The 23,681-nt window shown below is 37.0% G+C and overlaps 1 protein-coding gene across 8 annotated transcripts in view; it reads left to right on the top strand.

The window, feature by feature from the left end:
* Nucleotides 1-23,681, top strand: part of ST6GALNAC3 (ST6 N-acetylgalactosaminide alpha-2,6-sialyltransferase 3) — a 225,800-nt gene that overhangs the window by 40,458 nt on the left and 161,661 nt on the right. For 4 of the 8 annotated variants that reach the window (XR_012629846.1, XM_074876307.1, XM_074876315.1 and 1 more), the window contains exon 4: nucleotides 4,666-4,775. The exons of 3 other annotated variants lie outside the window; for them this stretch is intronic. Coding sequence is in view for 4 of the 5 variants with exons in the window: in XM_074876307.1 (XP_074732408.1) it covers nucleotides 4,721-4,775 (55 nt within the window). In the remaining variant the exon portion in view is untranslated. Of the gene's footprint in view, nucleotides 1-4,240; nucleotides 4,776-23,681 lie in introns of those variants that run through there. One more of the 8 variants, XM_074876308.1, reaches the window with a different exon arrangement.

Below are 23,681 nucleotides of genomic sequence, written 5' to 3' on the forward strand. Positions count from 1 at the left end.
AAATAAAAGATTGAACTGTGCTTGTGGCAGTCATTCATCACAAAGGAGGACATACATGGAATTTATTCTTATTATTACTTTTACAGCCTGGACACTGGTGACTGTTCTCTTATGCTCTGTTTGTGCACTGTTGCTGTTTGATCTTTCGTATTGAGCATCCTTTTATGTTTCTTTGAGATTGGAAATTTTTGTATTCTAGATTTGTTCAGTTTAAAGAAGAATAATTACATTTGCTTTGTAGTAACTATGCCATCTAATCCATATTAAACACTGCAACTGTACATGTAGACTAGTTTCCAAGGAAACAGCATCCCCTCCCATACCCCCGAACCCCTCCTGGAAATTTTGAAAGTGAAGTGTCTCACTTTAATCACACCCTGTTGTTGCCACCCGAATCCTGAACTCAGATTCCCAACAAAATTATAGCTTTTTAAATGTTTGCAATGCTGTTGTGAAGTTTACCATGCATTCCAAATGATTTAAGATACTTAAATGGTATGGAACAAATTACTGCCTTCATTATGACAGACAACAGATGAGTACATTATACTACTTAGTCTCAGCTTCTTTAACTAAAATACTGTGATTGTTTTCCATGCAGTAGTTCTGTAATTACTCCTTCTTTATGTTCACTGTAAGAATTAAGATGGCTTTTTTTTTTTTGTCTCTTCAAATGGAACAATCAATATAATTCTTGGGCATTGTTAGGAAGATGATCAATTATTTAATTTCTATATCAATGTGAGTAGAATGGCGGTTTAAGCTGGGTAAAATTTGGCAAACATACTTTCCTACCTTCTATAACTACCTTCCTGGTGCTCCTCCCCTTTTTATTTTTTTGATTCTATTGAAAGATTTCTTGTAGTAAATTTCAAGAAGTTGAGCATATTTACTAGATTGCTGATAGGATCTAAGCTTGTAATTCTGAGGAGTATCAAATACCTAACACTTTCATCACTAGATACCCACTTTGGCTTACTGGTTAAAGAAATGCAAATTTGATGCCTTTAAGGTTTTAATTAATATGTGTTGGTACTGGATTCTCCCTATGGGGTTTACAAAGATCAGAAACAGTGTTGCTGCAGTTTCACACCATCCAGAAGGGTGTCTGCAAGAATCCATTGTGTGTATGGTGTTCAACTTGTTTCCTGATTCCAGTCTTTCCAAGTGTGCTATTTTGCTGCATGTGTTGGGTGGATGTTCTAGTGGTCAGATCTGAAGCATGGGAGGTGGTCTGCTCCAAGCAGCTCTACTTTCATTGGTAGGTTGACAAAATTCACAATAATTTCAGATAAACCAGAAAATTTTGTTGACTGTACTGTCTTCTGTGAGAGTCAGCAAAGACACAGTGTCTAGAGGGCCTCCATATTTTATTTGTTAAAAAAAGCCATAAAGTTAGTGCACTGATAAAAAATAACGTTTAAGAGAACTGTGATCTGAATTGGTCACTGTGCAAGAAAGGATTTGTAAATGAAATTTTTTCAAATAGTTTTGTATTTCTAATGAAGTGTTTGGAGTAACCAGCACATGCTGGGGCAAAATGGCAAGCATTTTATATATGTAGGATCAGATACCTTTATGAAGACAGGTTTTTAATGACATACTGCTGGTATTTTATCAGTGCTTTGCTTTTGAAGGAGCTCTCAATGAGGTAACGCATCCGCATGCTGATGCAGGAACAGTGTCTGAAGCAGTTGAATCTGGGACCTATTGTTCCTACCAGTTGATGCATGGGATGCACTGGGGCTGTGTTTCTGCAGGAGCCAGCTTCTGAGGATGTAAGCAGTGGGGAGGATGTGGAGGAGGAGGGAATGCTGTTCTCCTGGGATGCTGAAATAATCCCATGTCATCAAAAGAAAAGTGTTTTCATATAAGAATTGCTGAGAAAAGAAACTAGTACTTAATGTAAGCATGTGCTATACAGACTACAGAATATACTGATAAATACCAGATCTCAGCTCATAGAAGTCTCCAGAAGTCTGATAAAAACATTTTTCCAAGGACTCTTTGCCATTGCTTTGAATAACTCCTAAGGAAATTACTTAAAGGGCTTGGAGAACTGAGATGGTAAAGAATGTAGTGCAGAAATAATTGATCCTTCTAGTTTATTAGGTTGTGTCCCTGTTGTGGAAGTTTTGTCAATAACAATAACACTGTAGAGATGTCTATCTGCAGTTAGTCTGTGGCTAGATCAAACATTTCATGGAGTTCTAGCTACATGATTTCTCCTTGAAGAAGGTGATGTATTATTTAATTTGTAACTAAGTCCTGGGACATCTTGAAGCACAGCATTGTTATTTATCTTTGCTATTCCAGGTGAAAGTACACTGGTTATGTACAGTACTAGCCTGGGTTTGTGAAAATCTAGCTTGCATACAGTTGATAATGATTTTTGAATGTTTTCAGAGTAGAATTAAGCATGTAACTTTTTTATTTGATTTGAAAGTGTAGGGTGTTTGAAGGAAACCTTTCAATATAGCATTTACTGAGTTCATGCTTGTAGTTCTTATACAGTAATTTTGTTTGTATTTTATAATTTTTTAAATGCATTTGTTTTTAAATACCAGTCTAGCACAAGACAAATATTTCCTCAGTAGGCACTAAGATTACAGCACTCCCTCTTGTTTCTCTAGTGATAAAGGTCTGTTTGCCTGGATCCAGTGATGAGGTTCTGTTAGCTCACAAATAGCAAGCAGTCTTGCTCTTTATAATTGTTTGGATGCTGGACAGTTAAATTGATCCTGTGTTGACATTCTAAATGTTTCAGCAACCCTATATAAAAATCTGTTGCTGCAATTGGTATGCTAGCCTTTCTGCATTAGTAACATTGTGCAAAGTAGTCTCTGATGGTTTCCTTTACTAATCTTCATATGGTGAATTAAACCTTGAGTTCTAAGTATCTGATTGTGCTGACCTTCACTTCAAGGAGATTTTTTATTTAAGCTTTTAGCCTTCCATCAGACAGAAACATTATTGTCAATAAAAATAAAATAACACCTAGTCTTGCATTCTCTGCTTACTTGAACAGAAGTATTCATAAATATATAGCTCTTAGTTTGGCAAATACAGGCAGTCTGTCTACTACATTTACATTTAAAAATTTACTGCAGTGAGGGTCATTCCAATTCCAAAGAAAGTATTTGGTAGATGAGTTGGCAGGCAGAACGACTTTGTAGTGTTTAAAGGAGCTCTGCCAAGAATTGGCTGGAAAACGCTTATTGTCTGTTTGTACCTTTTAAAATGAGAAGGTAGAGAAGACGTTTGACTTCAGTAGAATAAAACATATGAGACTGCCTTAGTAAATGAAGGAACTGCCATATTCTGGGATGTAATTCCTTGTGATCTCTGCCTTGACAATGTGAATGAAGGAGGAAGAAATTTGATGACCAGTGGCAATCAGTGCTAAATTGTCTAATGAGGGATGCAGCCATAAAATAAAGTTACTTTTATGAGTTACTTTATGGAAGTTTCAAAACCCTTGTACTGAAATGCCAGTATAGTGTAGACTATTATAGCATATTCAAAATATGCTATGAATAGTCCAGAACAATACTAAGGAAAGTCATCCTAGAAATTAGGAGATCTGAATATGGTGATGGTCCTGGAAGTTTTTCTCTTGCTATCAATCACACAGTCATGGGCTGCCAGTATTTTTACCAAAGTTCTTGCAAGTGGGCTCCAGTGAGCTGTGCTCAGTGCATCACAGTCTCAATATAGTTGATGCTTCACTAGTACAGTGGAGGAATGGGGCCTCTGGCCCAATATTTGTATGACACTAGTAACAGTAAAGCAAAGAAACCCTTTGAACTGTATCCAATTTAGATCTCTCTTGTAGGAACTGGAGACTGGAGGTAATTATTTACTTTTGTTTCAGAGTAACTGTTTTCTGTCCTTTTTAAAGGGAATAATCCTTCCCTGTTTTTTTCCTTTGTACAGCCATCTATTTTACTTACTCTTCCACCTTCTAAAAGGAAAACAACAGTAGGAAGGAAAGAGAAACCTTTGTTTTGCAAATGCTTGGGATGAATGCTCACCTGCATGATGTGGCTAAGGAGCACACTCTCTTGTTATAACTCATCATCTACATCCAGAGTAGGGAACCCAGAGAGTAAAAATTCAAGGCTGTTCTGAACTAGAGAAGGTGGTATGGTCCACAGGTGGAAAACCTTCCCAGAAATTACCCCGCTGAAGTCCCCTAACACTTACAGAAAAAGAGATTTGGTTCTAATCTGCCACTTTGGGAGGCTTATTTTGGTTTTGTTCTTAATGAGAAATTAGCCTCACATTTGAGTCTGGTTCAGAGATATTTCTGTGGTTACAGTGGCAAAATACTTAGGGTAAGATTAAACTTTTAGACAATAGGACTGCTTTTTTACTAATTAAACCAAGGTAGGACATCTCTGTGAAAAGAGTTGATCAAAAATATGTTTTCTTAGTTGTATTAATAATACTAAATCTGTGTGTGGTGACTGACAGATTAAGTACTAGGGATTCCAGTGGAGATTAGACCACACATTCTGATTTTATGTCACAGTGCTGAGTTTAGCTGCCTTATGTTTCACATAAAAACAGGGGCTGTTATATCATCCTTTTTTCCTTTTTTCTTTTTTTTGGTTGGTTTTTTTTTTCTTTTTTTTTTTTCTTTTTTTTTTTTTCTCATTTTAGTTGCTTCACAATGCTTTTGGTACTGTTGATCCTTGCGGAGATTGAGTGATAATTGATGCAGCAGAAACGTGAAAGGCAATACAAGGCTGTGAGCCCACTACATGAGTTAGGTAGGTGGCCTTTTGGTTGACTCTGAGAGAGGAGGAGAAAGAGCTGGAGGATTTGAGAGTGGGAGTTGAAGTGAGGCAATTTAGTGGCAGAATAAAAGGAGGAAAGCAGAGATGGAAAACTAAATGAGACACGACTTTGGGAAGGTTGTGTCATATGTATCTGATACTTGTCAGAGCTGCCACCTTTCAGTTGGGTTGCTCATCGTTTGCTAGCACTCACATAGTTTACTAGATAATGTGTTTATATATTCATCTCAGATACACTTTACTAGTATGCATATGAATTCATGTAGAACAAGTAAAAGTCATAAAAGAAATATGTCCTGCCCTGAGGCCTTAAAATCCATGTGGGGAGAAGTGAGCTATGTGCATAAACCCAGTAAAGTGAGAGAATGAATTCACTTTCACCAACTAAAAGCAAGACTGCAGCCAATTCTGAACAAAACTATCCATACATAACTGATCACCACTACTCAGCAATGCAGCGGGATCTACTGAACAGTAATAAATGCTGCTAATAAGTCTAGTAATATTACCAAGAACAGACCTAGCCTTTGTAGCAAACATGTCATTAGTGACTCTTGTTAGTTTTCACTGCACTCAAGGGATGGAGCGTTGGAAGAGTGCCCTAGGGGAGGCAATGGACTTGCATCACTGTGAGTTTTCAAGGAGAAATTGGCTGCTTCTATTGAAATACCTCCTTTGCTCCAGTTTTGGGAGATGCTCTTTCATCTGTATGTACTGGAGGTATGGAATTTAAGGTGCCTTGGCCCGTTTCTTGCCTTCAGTGAACCCTGAAAGGAATTAGGGGTAGCTTTTATTACATAGAACTCTGCATTAATATGATGATTATATTATATTTCATGCATCAGGGTTTCTGCTAATTGCCTGCCAGGAATGAATTTCTCTCCTGCACTCTGCCTGTTCCCTTTACATATTTCAACTTTGGTGAAAGCAGTGTTCCTTGTGAGCATCAAAACCAGGTCGTGGCTGGCATCTGGATAATAAGTAGGTCAGGTCAGCGTAATCTCCAGGAAGCTGGTGCAGAGAATTCCCTTGTGTGTCTCAGCAGTGATTTGCTTGCAGGTCTGTGATCATTCAGGTTTTTCCTCTGGCTTAGCCTGGCAGGAGCTCTGGGAGTGTTTCAACTTCGTGCTACAGAGGTGTGGTTGGCTTTTGGAACTGTCTGGACTTCCTTCTGCTCATTAGCTCCTGGCCATTGCAAAAGCTTTGTGTAACACTGGTGCTTTGGCTTTTTCTTTCTGTAGTTATAGTAGACTAAGTGTTTCACTCCTAAATTAAAATGCATAACTCAAGTCTTTCAGCTTGATATAGGTTATTTGGCTGAAACATAGTTGTATATGACATAAAGGTCAGACTAGATCGGAGGTCAGAAAGGATCAGCTTTGCCCTGGCCAAATAAGATGTGTGCCTTGCTATGCGAAAAGAATTTTAATGTTTTACAAGTCTGACTCTCAGTGTTCAGATAAGTGAAATTAGTCTCCCTCAAGTAGCCCCCTATGTCCAATCCTTAACATGATTCCAAGGACAAAGTTAATGTTTTGCCTGTTTTCTTCAGACTGAGATGTCTTCAAAGAATGGTTTTCTACCTGACTGTAAAGCAGAACAATTCTTCCAGCAACTTAACCAAAAATATCTGCCAACAGAGGGATTAAATTAGCAACCAAAGAGGCTGAGAAAGCTATTTAACTTTTTCAAATAGAAAACCATGTCTTACTCATTCCACATTGCTTCTGAAGTTGGACTTTTCTTCCAGCACTGCAGAAGCAATTTTGAGTGGATAGGAACCAAATTGCTTCAACAGGAGGAGGATCTTCTAACACTATAATAATATTAAAGGGATAGAAAACATGACAGTTGCAGCTTCTGCTGTGTTAAAGCTCTCAAACCTAGTCCTTTCTTGCAGTTGTGCTGCATGCAGAAGCTGGAGGACTTACTGGAAGCTACTTCTGCTTCAACTCATTGTTTTACTTAAACTGTCTTATTTGGGTACATTTGGGAAGTATGACAAGGTGATTTTTTTTTTTCTTTACTTGGTCTTCCACAGACTCAAGGTTTCTTGCATAATAAATGACATTTTAATGTTATAAAAGAGCTTTGGAAAATACTTCAAATTTCTCCACTTGTGGGCTGCAATATTTATTTAATCTTGTACTTAGAACGTGAGATTTTAAACTAGATAACTAGTGCTATAAGCACATTCTTGGGACACAGCCAGACTTCTTGGTTTCCCCACAACATTTACAGATGCACAGAGAAGATCTTTGCATGATTAATACTGTTTTTATTCAAGGCAGTGAAGTCCATTTTCTTGTAAATTTTCCATATTAGTGTGCTTTAATAGTTAGTCAGAGATGTGAACAGAAGAACCCTGCAGACTGATGAGTAATGAACCATAACTGCTTAAAGACATGATGTGAGTCAGCAGGGACTGAAGTGGGACCTCTGGCACCCAAAGCACCGTCTATGTAATTCAAGCAAAAGAGAAGTTCCTCTAGCAGTAGAGAGCTGTAACCTCTAACTCCTGACAACAGCAGAGGATGGAACTGCACTTGAGACCCGTGCTGCAAAGAGAGGTGTGGTGGCACCAGTGATCTGCAACCTACAGTGGTGATACACTGATTGGCAAGACCATGTACTTAGCCAGGTTTTATGCTTTTCCATCATTGAACCCTGACTGGGGAATGGATCCCTGTACCCTGCTGTGAATACAGCCATACTATCCTACTACAACAGTCTCTCTTGGGAACCTGTCCTGCCCTTCTGTTTTATCTGAAATGGCAGTGCTGAAAAAAATGCATCATTCATTTTGTCTTAATTACACTTTTAAAATGTGTCTGGATACTTATATAATAAATGCAAGTGAAGGAAAGGCAAAACAAATTGGTGCTTTAATGGCTGGAAACCTATCTGATTTTGAATGTGTTAATCTTTCACACTGCTAGTGGCCCTTTTTTTTTTTTTAAAAAAAAACAACCCCTTTTTTTTTTTTTTTTAAAGCAAGTCTGACTCTTCCCTTTCAGACAAGAAGAAATTCTTGATAGAATAGGATTTTAGAAAACTTTGCCATTTTCTTTTGTGGTCTGCTGATCAAGTCTCAAGAGCATATTTTGTTCTCTTCAGCGTTCCCACTTGTGTCTTAGTTTGTCGTGAATAAATTTACTTGCTTTTTTGTGAAATATATCCCAGTCCTCTGCAATTTATTTACAAATAAGTTAATGTCTGTTAAACAGATGTAGATTTGCTGTTGTGTGATTTGCCCTGAATGACTGACTCTGTCTTCAAAGGTAGTTGAAGTTAGGCCTTCTCCTTTAAGGGCTGACATTCAACATGATGCCTTTAAACAAAGGAATGCAAAACAAAATATGTATTTTTGTTCTAAATTTCAACTTCTGGTTTTGCTGTGTGCCAAGTATGGAGTAATTTTACAATGTCTGACCATTTAGCCAGCAATCTGTAGGGCTCTTTCTACATTGTGCTAATGTTTTTCCTTCTGCTTAGACTGGACACCATTATATGAGTTATTGCTGTTCACTGGGTCAGGTATCTTTTGTCATGCCTGAGGTCTGTGTAGCATCCATTGTTCATATTAAAAAAGATGTGTGAATTAATATTTAGAGAATTTCTTTGCTCAATAATAATTTCTCACCGAGATTCAGCTACCACCACATCTAATTATGCCTTGTACCCTTACCTCATAGCTCTGATATGCAGGGAAGGAAGGTTGTTCTGTTCTTGGGAACTTGTATTATTGGGAAGGAACATCATCCTGAAAAGATACTGGATGAAAGACTGAGTAAACTTTTGTTTTTCATTATTTCTTTGATTCATTTTAGTATCTCCCTTGATATCCTTGATATGGGCATAAAACTTTTTCAGCTGAGTCTGTCAAACTGAGGAGTTAATATTACTGTTGAACTGCCATATTTTAATGCTGCAAGGTTGTACTGGATGGGAAGTCAGTTATGTATATCTCAGTCTTTTTTTTTTCTTGTCATTACATTTTTTTTTTTAAAAAAAAGCAGTGCTCTGGTGATTTATGATCCCTTTCCACTAGAATGGTTTTCTGTCCTTGAACCAAACTTTTCACATGCAAACACTACTGCAAGACATTTCTTTTCAATCAGGTGTATATTTTTCCTGTGGTGATAGTGACCTTCACACACAAGGTACTGACTGTCCCTCTTACCGGAATGGTCCTTCAAGCCCCATCTCACTGACATCATATTGTAAGATTGCTTTTTCATTCACGTAGTGATTCAAGGTGGGATGATTGGTAATAAGCTTCATACTACCTCTGATGACTGTATCAAGCTGAGAGAGACATATTCAGGCTGCATCTTTATTTTGCATCTGCTGCATCTCTCATAGGAATATTTTGCTTGTTTTAGCATTGCTAGGAGCACCCATTCACTTGTTTTAACTGAAGGCAGGGATTGTGCTGTCTCTACTTCCTGAAACTTCAGTGTGTATATTTATTCTTTGGTGTTTTAGTATATAATTGTAACCTGTGTACTTCAGTTTCATGATTATTTAGTTTGGCTTGTCTGACAGTAGCTTTGCATTATTTTACTGCATAATTCTGAGGAAATTTGCTTGGTGTATTACATGGACTAATGTTCATATCGCATGTAATTGTTTGGACTTTGTGTATGTGCGCCTCTTTCTCTGTACCTAGTGTTGTCTTTGCTTTGCAAATGGGGCACTGTATTAATGTTATACATGCAAAATGTTATCTTCCAAGCCACTGACCCTGTTGCTCCTTACTTCAATATGGTGCATTATTTTCTTGTCTGGAAGCTGTGACATAATTATTCCCTTTACCACAGTTAGTGCAATGACCCCTTATACAAAACATTGCTTTATCTTGGGTATTTTTCTTCCTGATTCCCACATGTCTTTGTATTAAGATCATCTGTGTTTTGTACTTGTGCATTTGCTTTTTGCTTTCTTGCTTACCTTCTGAGGTACTGGATGAATGGACTCTAAGCCTGTACCACACATTATCTCTGTTTAAATGTGGCCTTGCTTGCTACCTTTGCATGTATCTGTAGGTCTTAATAGAGTTCCTGAGTATTCTTATTTGTTTCCTGTATTTTTATTTCACCTTATTAATCTATTGCACATTAGTTCATCTTTTTAAGATTTCATAATAGTGTGAATTGACTGTTTCATGCAGATTGGCAACCTACCAATCTGTTTTTTCTCCAAATTCATTATTATGCTTTGTTGGCGTATGATGGATGTTGTGGATTGAAAATGCTTCTAAAATTTTATATAAATCCTGCTGGTTTGTGCTGAAAAATCCAAATGCTGTTTGTAGCCTGTGGCAGCCATTGCCCATTACAGATGATAATGTGGCTGCCCTTATTCTAGTTCTCTCTGTCTAGCTTCACTGCAATTTTTCATTGTGATCAGAAGGATTTCCAATTTCTAACTAAATCCTTTTCATGTCTGTCTGCTCAGGGACAGGACTCTGGTACATTGCCATGATCATTGCTGGTTCTTTGTGTGTGTGTGCAGGAGGAAGATTCAGTATTCTTAGCTTCTGATATTAGGTATCTGAAGGAGCTAAATCCTTTCTGTCACCAAGTTCGCTGCAGAAGAATAAAAGGAGATGGAGCCAAGGAGTCTAAAACTTGAGCTTTTTTCTTTTCTGTTCGTGTATTATCCCATCTCATCAAGCACTTTTTAAATGCAGAGATCTCTAGATGTTGCTTTATATGTGAATATGCCATAAAATCTCCTGTTGGGGAGCAGTATAATCGTAAACCAGCAAGCTTGGGAAACTAGCTTTTATTATCTTTTTTTTTTAGTTAACTCATTTGAAAATGAGTTGGAAAGAGATTGGTTACCTCATTAATGAACATTTGTATAATCCTTGGAGACTTGTGAATGAAAAACTTGATTGAACTGCGAAATTGGTGGTAGTGATGGCTGTCTTTGTTCACACTCAGCTTTATTATTGCAGCTGCACACTGAGCTGTTTCCCCTCCTCTCCTGTACTTTCCTCTCTGCACACAACAGTCTCAACAGCTTGCATTTTTTCAAAGAACATAAATATGTTGCTTAGACCAATGGTCTATGTAGCCCATCACCCTGTTCCAATAGCAGCAGCACTCCCTTGTAATCCCCAACATCCACCATCGCTGGCTTAGGGATGTTAGAGGTACATTTCTGCCTCTTTATCATCTGTTTATGGACAGATTTTTGCAAGAATTTCTTCTCCATTTGCTGTAAGATATATTGGTTGAAGCTTATCGGTATTGAACTGCTTTACTACGTGTTAGCCTGTGCACCTGCTCTTAAATGATCTGCTGCCTTTTGTGTTTGATATAATTTGCGGTGCTCACTTATTTATAACCACTGAGTATTTGAAAAGTCAAATCTTCTACCTGTTACCTGTTTAACACTGATATCCCACTTGACAGTATTGATCCTAATTCCATAGAACTGCTGGATCATGTTGTGCGTAGGTTAATCTCTAGAAAGGTCCAAGCTTTCCCCAGCAATTTACGTGAGCATAAAGTTGGAGTCTCTTCCAGTGTCTGTGTTCTCTTCTCTTGGCTGGGCCCCAGGATCCCTAGTGTCCTGCCTTCAGGCTGTCCCCTGCCCTGTCACCAGTAGTTCCCAGGCACTGAGCCTTCTCTGTGTTCCACCCAGAGCTCTGACTGATTTTTAGCTTCTGCACTTCCTTGGATTGAAGGCTGAGGTGACCCTGTGGATTACAGAAGCTGTTTGCCATGGATCCTTGTGCCCTGTTGAATGAGGGCAAGACAGTTTTCATAACAATTGCAGCATACAATGGAAGATAGACAGCTTTTGCTGGAGGATATGGCCCAAAGTGTGTGTTCCATGTGCAGAGGCCCTGATCACAGTGCAGCAGGTGGGGAGGGGATGCTGTATCTCTGCCTTCCTGTACTAAACCTTACTTGGCTGCCCGATCCCCATTGTTTCCCACTGAGCAGGGCTGAGTCTTTATAGGTCCTCTTCCACTTGTGGTCATGATCAGAAATCGGAAAGGAAGAGATGTTGTTTTTACTAAAAGTTTACTTATTCTGTAACCTTTGGCCATTCTTCAAATTTTAGTTAGTTACTCCTAAAGATAATTTTCTATCCTTGTAATTAAGCTCTCACCTCAGAGATGTGCTTCCTTTTCCTTTTTTTGTTAAAAATGAATAGGTTGATCTATGCTGCGATTTTCATCTTGGCAGTATCCTCAAAGAATCTCAATTGATCAGAGAGGAGCTTTTTTTTTCCTCCTGGAAATACATCAAATTTATTTTAATCAAGCAAATTCAATTTTGTTGTTCTTCTTTTTGATCTTAAGAGAGCACTCTCCCTTAATTTAAGTACTCTGTGGTTCCCTGATGCATACAGGTAAGCTTGTGTGATAGAATTACACTTGTCACTAACTCCCTTGGCCTGAGCCTGTTTATAAAAATCTCTCTTCTGAATTGTATGAATGATCTGGGTATCATGACTTAGTACCCTTCTAGATAGGTATCCCCCTAATTTTAAATAGTATCTTCAGTAGCGTGTTAGAAATAAACTGGGATTGTCTTCTTTTTCACTGAAGACATTTGCTTTAACCTTACCTTGTTAAGTAAGTACCTATGTTTTGTAAAGATGTCTTAGTTAAAAAGCCTAACTGGCTGATTGTGGCTTGCAAAATTTATACGTAGCTGCAAACATGAAAACGTCATTCATAATTTTCTAGGTTTCTCCCACTGTGTGTACTACATGAAGTATTATATTTTAAAGGTATTGTCTTTGTATTCTGGATTGTAGGGTGAAGTTCTCTACTATTTTCATTATGCTAAGGCTTTATCTATCTAAACTGAGGTGGTATTAAAAATTATGTTTTACTCTAGAACCTTAGGAAGCTTAATTAAGGACAAGAACCTCTTGTTCAAGTTGGTCTTCAAATAAAGAGCAAGAAGTGCAGTGCGTGTTCCTGGAAACTTAACAGCAAATTTTATGTACTTATGTTCATTAAAAAATGGATATAAACTGTAAAGTGACAATATGAATTTCTTAGCAAAGTTCTCTTCAGAGGTATACTAATGTTAGACTTCTATGAAAAATATTTTCCAAAGAGGAGGAGCTCCATAATGGGTTTTACTGTGTTTGGGTTTTTTTGGGGTTTTTTTTTTGGCTTGATAGAGAAAAAATCAGTTCATGCCTACTAAAGAATATTCCCTGGACTAGATCACTTAGTTCTGTACAAGCATTTAATATGGAAGACAGTATTTTCAGGTTTGATCTATAGCTTGCTTATGTTGTCAGAAGAGTTACGTGCTGTCACTTTCGTTCTCCCTCCCTATGACGATTTGAGCATTCCATGGATTGTACAAAGACTGTTTGTTATAAGCAGCCTTGAAAACTGCAGTTTTATGTGGTTTTTTGGTTAAAATTTCTGTGAATAAAGACAATCTCTGAAATGCTGACACAAAGCAGAAGAGCCAAAGGGAGGCCAAGTGTGGCTGAAATTACAATTGAAAGCTGTGAAGAGCTGGCCTAACTTAATTACGTGGGGGGAGTTAGAGGGTGATTATTTTTAGTATTTGACCTCTGTGTAAAGGCAGATCAAGGAACTTGGGAGTATTGGAAAGAGAAGGAAGGTGTTTTACTTCATTTCTATCAGACAAGGCTTTGTAGGCCTCAAAGTTGCATGGAGTCCTGAAGAGAATGAAGCAATGGTCAGATGAAGTGGTAAGGGACAGAGTTAGCTGCCAGCAGGTTTCTAAAAGAAAAGCTGAGGTGGACATTGCAAGGACAGAATGAAGTTGAGTTCTGCAGGGTGTAACAATAGGTTCTTTTTTATTTGGGTGGAAGGGGATCCAATGGAAGTCAAAGTAATAAAAACTTTGCGGAAACTGGAAGATAATTTGGCAGCAGCTTTTTGGGGACATTTGAAATGAATAAATTTTTAGCAGCTGTGTGAAGCAAAAATAGTCGAAAATGAAGTAATAGGGACCCAAATTAGTTTGTACTGATGTGCCCACTACACAAGCATGTGATTTGGAAATGTTATATAGGAAGTAGCTTTGAGACACTGAAAAGGTTACTTGAGATGGAAGAGTCAAAGATGACCCCCTGACTATGGGCCCAAGTATTACAACTGCAGTGATTATTTGCAGTAATATTCTGCAGTATTAACTGAGATCTAGTGATTATTTCTCACACATGTACTGTGGATTCAGAGTGCGCGATGAGCAAATCCTTGTTTTTCTTCTCAGCAGAAATGTCAGGGAACAAACATTGGTTACCTTTACCAGAATTTCTGCTAGCTAAAATAAAAAGCAGTGCTTTAAGGGAAGTGGAAATCTCTGTAAACTAACTGAAAGGAAATAGATTTTTTTTTTTAAAAAATAAGTCTTGTTTTATATTTATTATATGTGCATGTGTAGCAGTGTAATTTTTTCCAAAATTACAAATAACAAAGTTTCAAAGTTGGAAAATGTGTTAAAACCCACATTATTCTGGTTGTACACTTTATTATTCTCCATTTTCCTCCACTAATACTCACATTGCAAAGAAAGAGATTATGTTAATTGGTTGATGGTCTGTAACAGAGGTATTCAGGGAATAGAAGTTAAAGGTAATCTAGAACTGGTTTGTAGACCATCATAACATTATTATTTAAAGCAATTTGTGTACAATAAAGGTCAATAATGCACTAGAAAATTATGTTTAATTTTTCTTTAAAGTTTAAAGAAAGTATGTAGTGCTTTGTCATCAATTAGCAGCAGGAGGGCAAATTATAGTTACATTAAGTTGTGTGCTTGCTATATAAATCACAAATCTTGTTAGCAAAGAATTAACATCATAACTGGTAATTTAAAAACTACCTTTAGCTCTGAATAAGGATTGGCTTTAGACATATTTTAATGGCATTGAAGAAGTAAAAATAGAGCTCTTTCTAGAAATTCTGGTAGTAGTGAAATAAATTATCTGCTCTTTTATGAAGTGGTAGTGTCTGTCTTAGCCTTAGTTGTGAAATGGTAATGTGCTATAGAAAAGACTGATTATCTTTTCCTTGATCCATGGCCTGATTCTAGACTGTTTTTAATTTTATTATTTTTTTTTTTTTTTAAATAATGGAAAGACTTAGTTATATCACCAAAGAACATAGACATCTAGTTTTCTCACTTGTGTTGGCTGTTTTGGTACAGATGCATGAAAACTGCATGACATCTCAGATGCGGATTAATAATAAGGAAGTCAAGGAGAGAAATTTTTTTTCTTCATTTTTTTTTCCTCCAGCATATCAAATATGTTTGGTATGTTTCTGAGACAACAGACAAATTGTTCAGTTGCACGCTCCAAGACTTTACTCCTGCTGGCTAATGAAGTAGAACAAGACATAGAAGAAAAATACACCTTTCTCATTGGTTTGCAGTATCACATTAATTTTCTTGTGGATTCTTTCAGTGTATTGACAACCTCCAAATGGAGCCTATGCAAACAGTAAAATGTGCTTTGCAATGTAGGTTGGGTTTTGGGTTTTTTTGGTTTTGTTTTTCAGGGAGGCAGGAGAGTAGTGTTATGCATGTCATTAATGCAAATTAAAGGCAGTCCAATTATGCTGAAGACGTTCCCCTCCTCCTATATTTCCTTTGTGGTTACACTAAGTTTCCTTTTCTTGCTGACCTCATGCCCATCCTTCTCTCCTCCTCAACATAGATTAGGAAACGCTACATGAAGAACACCTTCATCTTCAAAAATGGTTTGGTTTTGTGTAAGTCTTAGCATGTAACATTTCTTATCCTGGTACTTATCTAAGTCAATTCATGCTCTTATATACTGTGAGGTCTTCAAAGCAGTTTAAGACCATCCTCTCACTACTGATGGTAGCTTTGGTCTGAGAGAAATATGTTATGCAAGTATTTTGTTTCTCTTTTGTAATAATGCTGCTAATTACTACTTAAAGACCCTTCCTAATTTGTTGCAGTTAGGCTTGATCAAAGACTGATATAAACAGACATTATGGCTGGACACTTGTGTTTGTTTAAACTCTTATAGCTTAGAGGACTCAATTAGAAGAGAAGAACACATAATGATTGTGTGCAATGCAAAAGAATAAAACAAATAATGTCCACAACCTCTTTAATTTTTCAGATACTTTCAATTTGGTTAACAAATGTGTTATTCTGTGGTTCTTCAAGCTATTTCAAATTCTGTTTATACATTTTTAATGTTTCTGTAAGCCGCAATGTGTAGGCATTGGATACAAAATTAAAATTCCTGTTCTTGATGTTCTAAAGGAAGAACCTGTATTTTTCATGTCTGTCTTTTTTTTGTTGTTTGGAAGATGTTTAGTGTAGGCTTTGTAGGGATAAGAGATAGCCATGAAGAAAGATTAACCTTACAGTGACTTGGACCCGTTTTCTTTGTCGGCAATAAAGAGGTCCATAAGAGTTTAGTTTGAGACAATGAAAGAAAAAAAAAATCTCACCAATATTGTATCGGTCTTAGAGAGCCATAATGTGTTGCACTGGATGTATGGTATTCCAGAGCAGAAACTATATTCTGAGAGGATCCTTTGAGAAAAAAGTTAGATATTTAAAATACTTTGTTACATTATGCCTTGCATTTTCTTGTATATGTGGCTGTGATACATCAAGCCACTTTTTTGGTATGATCTTTTGGGATGCAATAGAGCTTTCCTGAAGCTGCATACCAAAAAGAACTGATAGTGTTGAAAAAGCCACTAGTTCTTAAACTGCTAAAGTAAGTGGATTTTGAATACTAAATTAGGTTGGAACAGGATTAGCCTAAGTGAACTTTGTCATATTTGCTAAAGCTGTTTAAAAATCTATTTTCACTTGTGGAAGATGTATTTAAACTTACCATTTTTCTCTATACTTTGTGTCCCAGACAGGGGTGGGTTTTACCTTGGAGTTAGTGGGGTCTTATCCCCACCAAAACTTTACAAAAGTTGCAAAAATACTTCCTGGACATTCTGAATCGACAGTAAAGTCCATGGTGGTGTAAAGGAGTGAAAATTTAAGAGAACAGTATCATAGCATTGAATAAATTCCATGTAACAACTTGTGATATTTAATGTTTGTACTACAGATCTCTGATGCCTTTGTACTCCTTCTCCCTAGCCTGCAGTAGGATTTTCATGTTCTGTCCTGAGGCTCCCTTGGCTGGGCATGAAGCCTCTTGGTCTGAGCACCAAGAGGGGATATGTAGGAGAAAGTTGGAATGTCTTCTGCAAAATAATAGATTTGCTTTATTTTGCAGCATATAAATATTCTGGCCTGTGCTATACCTGTTTTGTATGAATATGTTCTCTTTAACATCTGTTGTATTACACAGATGTGTATGTCTACTATAAAATTTGAGATCCCTACCAGTTAAGAATTTTACAAGCACCACTGATCCTGGAATAAATTGAATTGTCATTACGACATTGTTTAATAGTAAACACACGGGACCAAAAATACAGAGTTATTTAACTCACACAGATATAAATGGAACTTTGATATTAAAATATTTTTCTGGAGTGGGGTCCTTTTGTTCACCATACATTGCTGTCTAACTTTTTGAATGTTGGTAAAGATTCCTCATTCAGATTTTAAAAATTTTTTTTTGTTCTGAAATTTTCAACTCTAGATCACTTCTAAAATATTATTAGTCTTGCATTCCTACTGTGTGCCTCATCTTTTGGTCTATCTTTTGTTATCTTTTGTTTTCAATTGGTGAACAAGAACTAAAACTAAACATGGGACATAATCTTACAGACCCTCCTCATGGGGTTCTGCCAAGGGTTTGTGCTAGGCCTGTGATGTCACCAGTTTACATAGGTAGTGTTTCATGTGTGTGGTGGTGAACAAGAGTGGGTCGATGGGGTCTTTCCTGAAGGAACATGAACTTCCATTGCTCTTAGGCACTTTTCAGTCATATTACTGTCAGAAGTGGTTACATCATATTGTTTTCCTTTTCCAAGTTTCCTGCCTTTCAGCGTGCGACTGCTACTGGAACACCTAATGGTGTGGAGCATGGTTGATGAGCCCTTGCTAGAGCCACATTCTTATGACTTAGTCAGAGGGTGGATTTCTTTATTCCTTTCTAACTTTGTCTCTCAACTCATCACACAGAGCTACTGTATTTGGGGTATGTTTTTTTTCCTTCCCTTTTTTTTTTTTTTTTTTTTTTTTTGCTTTGCAGGGTCTTCTTTGTGTGTGTCACTTTGGGGTTTTTTTGATTGTTTCTTTTAATCTAGTCAAACTAGCTAAAGGGGAAAATGAATTGGAGATGCTTGAACAAATTATATAAAGTGATTTGGGAGCAGCTAGAAAAAATGGAGAAAGTGAGTGATTTGTGCTGCTTTGTGGATTGTCTGTTCTCCCAGGATATGTGTGTGTATGTTTCTTCGTATATATAATTCCCTTCGAACTACTTTATAGCGAAATTTACTGATGGTATTAGCTGTGGTAATAAGTTGACCTCATAGATTATCAGCATTATGATACTCTTATTTATGATCCTGTGTTAAGAAACTGAGACAAGGAAGTTTAAATGATAGCGCCAAGGCCAGAAAAGGTATTGGCAGTTTCTGGTAGCTGGCCTGCACCTTAGGCTCATGCTCCCCTCTGAAGGTCTCCTGGGTAGAAGTCACTCAGCGATCTTTTGTTTTAAAAATTCATGTTTAATTCTGGTGAAGGTTAATAAAGCCTTTTTCTATTTGCTGGTTTGTTTTTTTTTTTTTTAAAGGAAAGCGTAACGGATTATTGGTACACGTATATTATAGCTGCTTTGACATTTATGTTTTCTGTGCTGATAGATGAGTGATTTCTGTGGAAGTAAATCAGTTGCACCAAGACTAGTAGTACAAAGCACCAGGGTCTCCCTAGTCTAACAGAACAGAGATTTTGAAATATTTTGAAATATGATTTAACACATTTCTCTTCTAGAGAAATTTGCTGGAGTTTTTTGGTCCTAAAACACACATGACAAATTGTAATTTGGTGCTTAGTGTAAACATACATTCAAATTTCAAGGAGCTGCCAAGCTTACTTCTGATCAGGAGATTAAGAAACTCCCTGACTTCTTCCCAGACATTTAGTGTTCCCTTCTTTTCTAATTCACCCAGCTTTCTTCTACTTACTCAGAATATTGTCATCCAAACTTCACTTCAGCTTTCAGTCAAACTATTGCAACTTGTTGCAGTGTTTTCCTGCTAGCAGAAAGTGATCATTTGTTATTCTTAAGTAATGTATGTTTTAAAGTATTTCCTTGCAGTCACTTGCTTATAGAACACAAAGGCAAATCAGGTGTAGAAAGAATGTGCTAAGCATCATAAAGATTTCTGAGAAATCATTAGGTAATTCAGTGATTAATTTCATGATTGGAAGTCAGCAGAACACATTATTATGTATTATGATAGAGTTTGTAGGAAAGGTATTTAAAGAGATTTTGAAAAATCTATACCAGCAGTTTTGATGAAAAATTTTCTTTCACGCCACAATTTGAATAGCAAAACATTTACTTGCTTTCACTGGCCCCCCGTGGATTCCCAAATGATTATTCTATCTTCCCTAACTGTGAAACAACATGAAATACTATTATTATAACCATCTACTGTTACAAAATAGCAGTGACTAATATGTAAACCCAAGTGCACACTGAATTTATAGGATACACTACTCTTAAATCTGTAAATTTGATATGGTCTTTGGGGAATCTGTCCTTTAAGAGAACAGTGGAATTAAAATGTATACAAAAGTACCTCAGGCTCTGAGGTTCCTCTTCCTCTGTCCTGATCCAGGTGCTGAATTTGGAATAGGTCTTATCAGACTGATATAATATTTCCTGCTTCGGAAAGGTCTGTACTGAACAAACAGATTCAGTCACTTCAACATAAGTGTCTAACACCATTGCACGTGTTCTGGGACCACAGAAGCATGCACACTCAACTGGTAGGTATGACGCAGCCTTCCTGGAAAGTCAGCTAGAGATTAAGGCTTGTAAAATGGTGGTAGACACATGTGTTTAGGCAGCTGATGTCCAGCTGATTTGTCTAGAGTATTTTTCAGAACAAAAATCACAGACTCTTAATGGGAAATAGCTGACTGAAAAATCAAACCTAATCAGTCCACTTTGGTACAGTTGCAACAACAGGCAATGTTGATCTGAGAAGATGGAAAAACAGATTTTGATTTCTTCTGTGGAGGGGGAAAGAAAAGGGTATAAGAACAAAGAAGGGCCTTTAATAATTATTTTCAAAAGAGGCATTTTCCTCTTAGAAACAGGGTTTTTTTCACCCTTCCTTAAGGTCTCCCCTATTGAAACATAGCTATGGGAAGGAAAACACAGTCCTCATGGAAATCAATAGGAGTTCTCCTGCTAATTTCAAGGAAGAAAGCTTTGATCACTGTATATATAAACTACCTACCTAGAATTAAGAAGTCTGGCCCTTGCTCTGATGTGTGCCCTCATGGCATATTTTTGTTGAATCTGTTCCCATAAAACCGGAGGCTTTCAGATAAGACCTTTATACGTATATCTTTCTCTTTACAGAATTGACATCCCTATGACACCTTTTTTTCAAATGTTTGCTCTGGCGCCTTTTCTGTCTGCTTTCTCCCAACATGTGCTGGTTTGGGGCACTGGATGACTAGTTTCTCTGTTATAGAGATGGCTAGATTTCAATATGCTATAAGAATATAGTCTCTAAAGCAGTGGGGTAAAGATAAATCATAAATTTGTGTATAATATTTATGTTGTTGTCTTGGAAGACTGCTCAGTGATGCAGAGTTCTACTAGTAAGAATCTTCAGTGTTTGGAATAATGAAAAATCTGAATATCTGTGTTACACATTTAAGTATGGGTTTTTAAATAGCCATTTTTCACACTAGCTAAATGTTACCAATCAGAGAACTGACATAAAAGAATGATTCTTAAGCTAATACTCTTTGCAGTTTCCCTGTGTGTTCTGTCTGACATAGATTTCTTCAAAATAAGTGCTGCAGCTTTCAGAAAATCTTGTTTACAACTACATTATTTTCAGAATCAACTTTCTGCAAAATCTATTGTCTCCTTAAAAGCACTGGCAAAGCAGCTTTCTTCTGTGGTCCATTGTTGTGAGTGTGGCCTCATTGGTAGCAATAAGGTAGTTTCTGAAGGGAGCTGACACCAAAAGCAATGAGCTGCCTTGTGTTGTTACTGTTATTCACCACTTTTAACTCAAAGGCATCTCAATAAGAAAGTGATAACCATCAGCTCTAATAGCATTCTGCTTATTCCATCCTTATAAGTATCGTTGACCTGTGGGGAAACTATGGGATGACCAGGCAGTTGCAATACAACATACTCAAAGGGCAGAGTAGTAAAACATATTACTAAATGTCAATGAATACATTTAGGCATTGGGATTCAGAAAAGGTACCTTGTTTTCAAGACTCGGATTGAAGAGAACAGAAAGCAGCACGCAGATCTATGGCAGAGACATAGATCAATGGAGGACGCTCTTTAAAAATGTATGGATCTAAAAATCTTTTAAAATGTCTTGGAGGACTGGGAGAGTTAGTAATTAATTTTGCATTGACTGGTTGTAAAATACACACAATTAAGGGAGTGTCTTCAGCCCCCAGGTGATTAAGATTCAGGAACTGGAACAGGTATGAATACAGGGCCATTATCCTATCACTGATGGTGTGAGCAGAACAGCTATTCCTGTGCACAGTGTCCTTGCATCAGCACAGAGCTTGTGGAAGCCAATTACCAGTTACAGAACTGGAGCACAGTTCCATTTTTACTGAAACCTCCCAGGGGATTATATTCTGCCTCCAAAGGGATGAGCCAGGGATTATGGATGTGAGACAGTTTTATTCATTAAACAATAGCAAAAATAGTCTTCCATTCTTCTTTTGGATTCAGTAAAAGGGCTTATTTTATGTATTATTTGATGCCCAAGACATGGTAAATGCAATGGGAAAAGTAAGTAGCACTCAAAGAGTTTATACAATGATAGATCTTGACACAGCAGGTGAGAATAGCTCCAGCAGAAGACAGAATAAGGTTTTCAAACTACTTGTTCTTGTAAATTTTTTTTTTTCCAGGATACTATGGTGAACAGTTTATTTGTTAGGCAGTGAACTAAACCTCGATATTTAAATGAGGTCCAGACTTTCTCAAAGTTTGACAGAGGAAGAGCCAAAGTTCTGGTTTTGGTGTTATTTCTGGATCAATATCAATAGTGCAGCATCCTAGTTAAAGGCAAGACTAACTTTCAACAATGCTGGTTCCTCATTAATAAAAAAGAGTTTACGGTTTCACATAAGTGAATGACAACCAAATTTTGTTGGTCAAGGTCTTAAATGTTATCTTCTCAAATTCTAATTCTACTTCTTTCTTAGATTTGTAAATGTAATGCCAGCTTCTTTCTTAAATGCAAAAATTTTCTTCTTGATTTTTCTCAAGGAGCACACTTGAATAGGAACAGATGGCACCTGATACTTTCAAACATGAAGGCTTTTTCTATAAGTGATTTTTAGCTGTGGCTCTTTCTGTATTTTGAGCATGTAGCTTTGCAATTTAGATATTATATAGATTACGTCTGTTACCTCAGGATCCACTGTATGACTAGGCTGTCCTAACCACTGTGTGAGCTTGTGCAAAGATATGGTCGCTCCTTTGAAGTTATAGAGTTTCTTGCTATACACTGCGATCTGTTTCAGCAGAATGGAAAATCATATGTCTTATAACACATAGGTGAATATTTGATTTGTTTTGATTTATGCTGCTTTTGCAGCTTTTGTAATCTTTTTCCAGTTTAATTTTACCTTCACTGTCTAAAGTCATGCAGCTCAGTAACAGTTGTGCCGGTACTAAATGGCTGAGTTAAAAGGCAGTATTAATGCTTGGGCAACTCACAGGGGTATATGCACATGTTCTTCTATTTGGATTGCATTAAATGAATTTTCAGAACCATATGGCAACGTACCTTAACTATTCTTTCTGAAATAGTCTAACTGTTGCAGCCTTCTGTTCTAATTAGTTACATCTTCTGAGCTTTACCAATTCATTGGAAAAACTGCACGCTTAATATTGCTTAAATTTTACACAAATGCCTTTTGTTCTTGTGGGTGTATTTTAACACTGTGCGTGTGAGATGCAGATAGCTTCTTAGTTACTTGCTTTACTTTTAATATCTCCCCAGACAATACATCACTATTTTGAAATGGTTTCCATTGTTTATTACAGTCAAAAGTATGTTGTAAGTTGTAGAAGTTATACAAACATGCTTCCTTTGAAACCAGAGAAGATTTCATTACAGAAAATATATTTGGTATGTCCATTCCACCCCCTTGCAGGCAGGGGGAAGTGGAACACAATGTTTCAAATGGAAATGTGCTAGCCCATAATTTCCAGATGTTTGTATATTCTCCTGGAATACCTTATTCTTAAAGGACTTGGTGTTACATAAAGGAATTGGCCATTTATTTAACTACTTTTTAAAGGTAGTCAAGTCATTCTCACAACATGAGCAAGTAATCATAGTAATCACTTTTCTTTTGCTCTTACACCTTTTCTCTTGTGACGGCACACACAGCAGCATGTTCTAGACCACTTAGCTGTACTGCTTTATGCACTTTTCATTAGAAACTGTGATAAGAATGGTATGGTTTGTACTATTCAGTTTGTTAAAGGTGGAGCTGTGTCTGCATCACATGTAAATTTGAACTTGCCTCTTAAATGGGAGTATTTATTGTTTTTATTATCCAAAACAGTTCAGAAAATGGAAGAAGCACAAAAAGTTGGTTGACATGAGCATATGAACACTGCTAACTTTTTTAGGAATTAGTAGGCTTTTTGTGTTTGTGTGTAGAAGAGAGGAAAACACCTACCATAGGACCTTTTCATCAGTAA

Source organism: Strix uralensis, chromosome 8, assembly GCF_047716275.1.
Source record: "Strix uralensis isolate ZFMK-TIS-50842 chromosome 8, bStrUra1, whole genome shotgun sequence".
In the NCBI taxonomy this organism is placed as follows: domain Eukaryota; kingdom Metazoa; phylum Chordata; class Aves; order Strigiformes; family Strigidae; genus Strix; species Strix uralensis.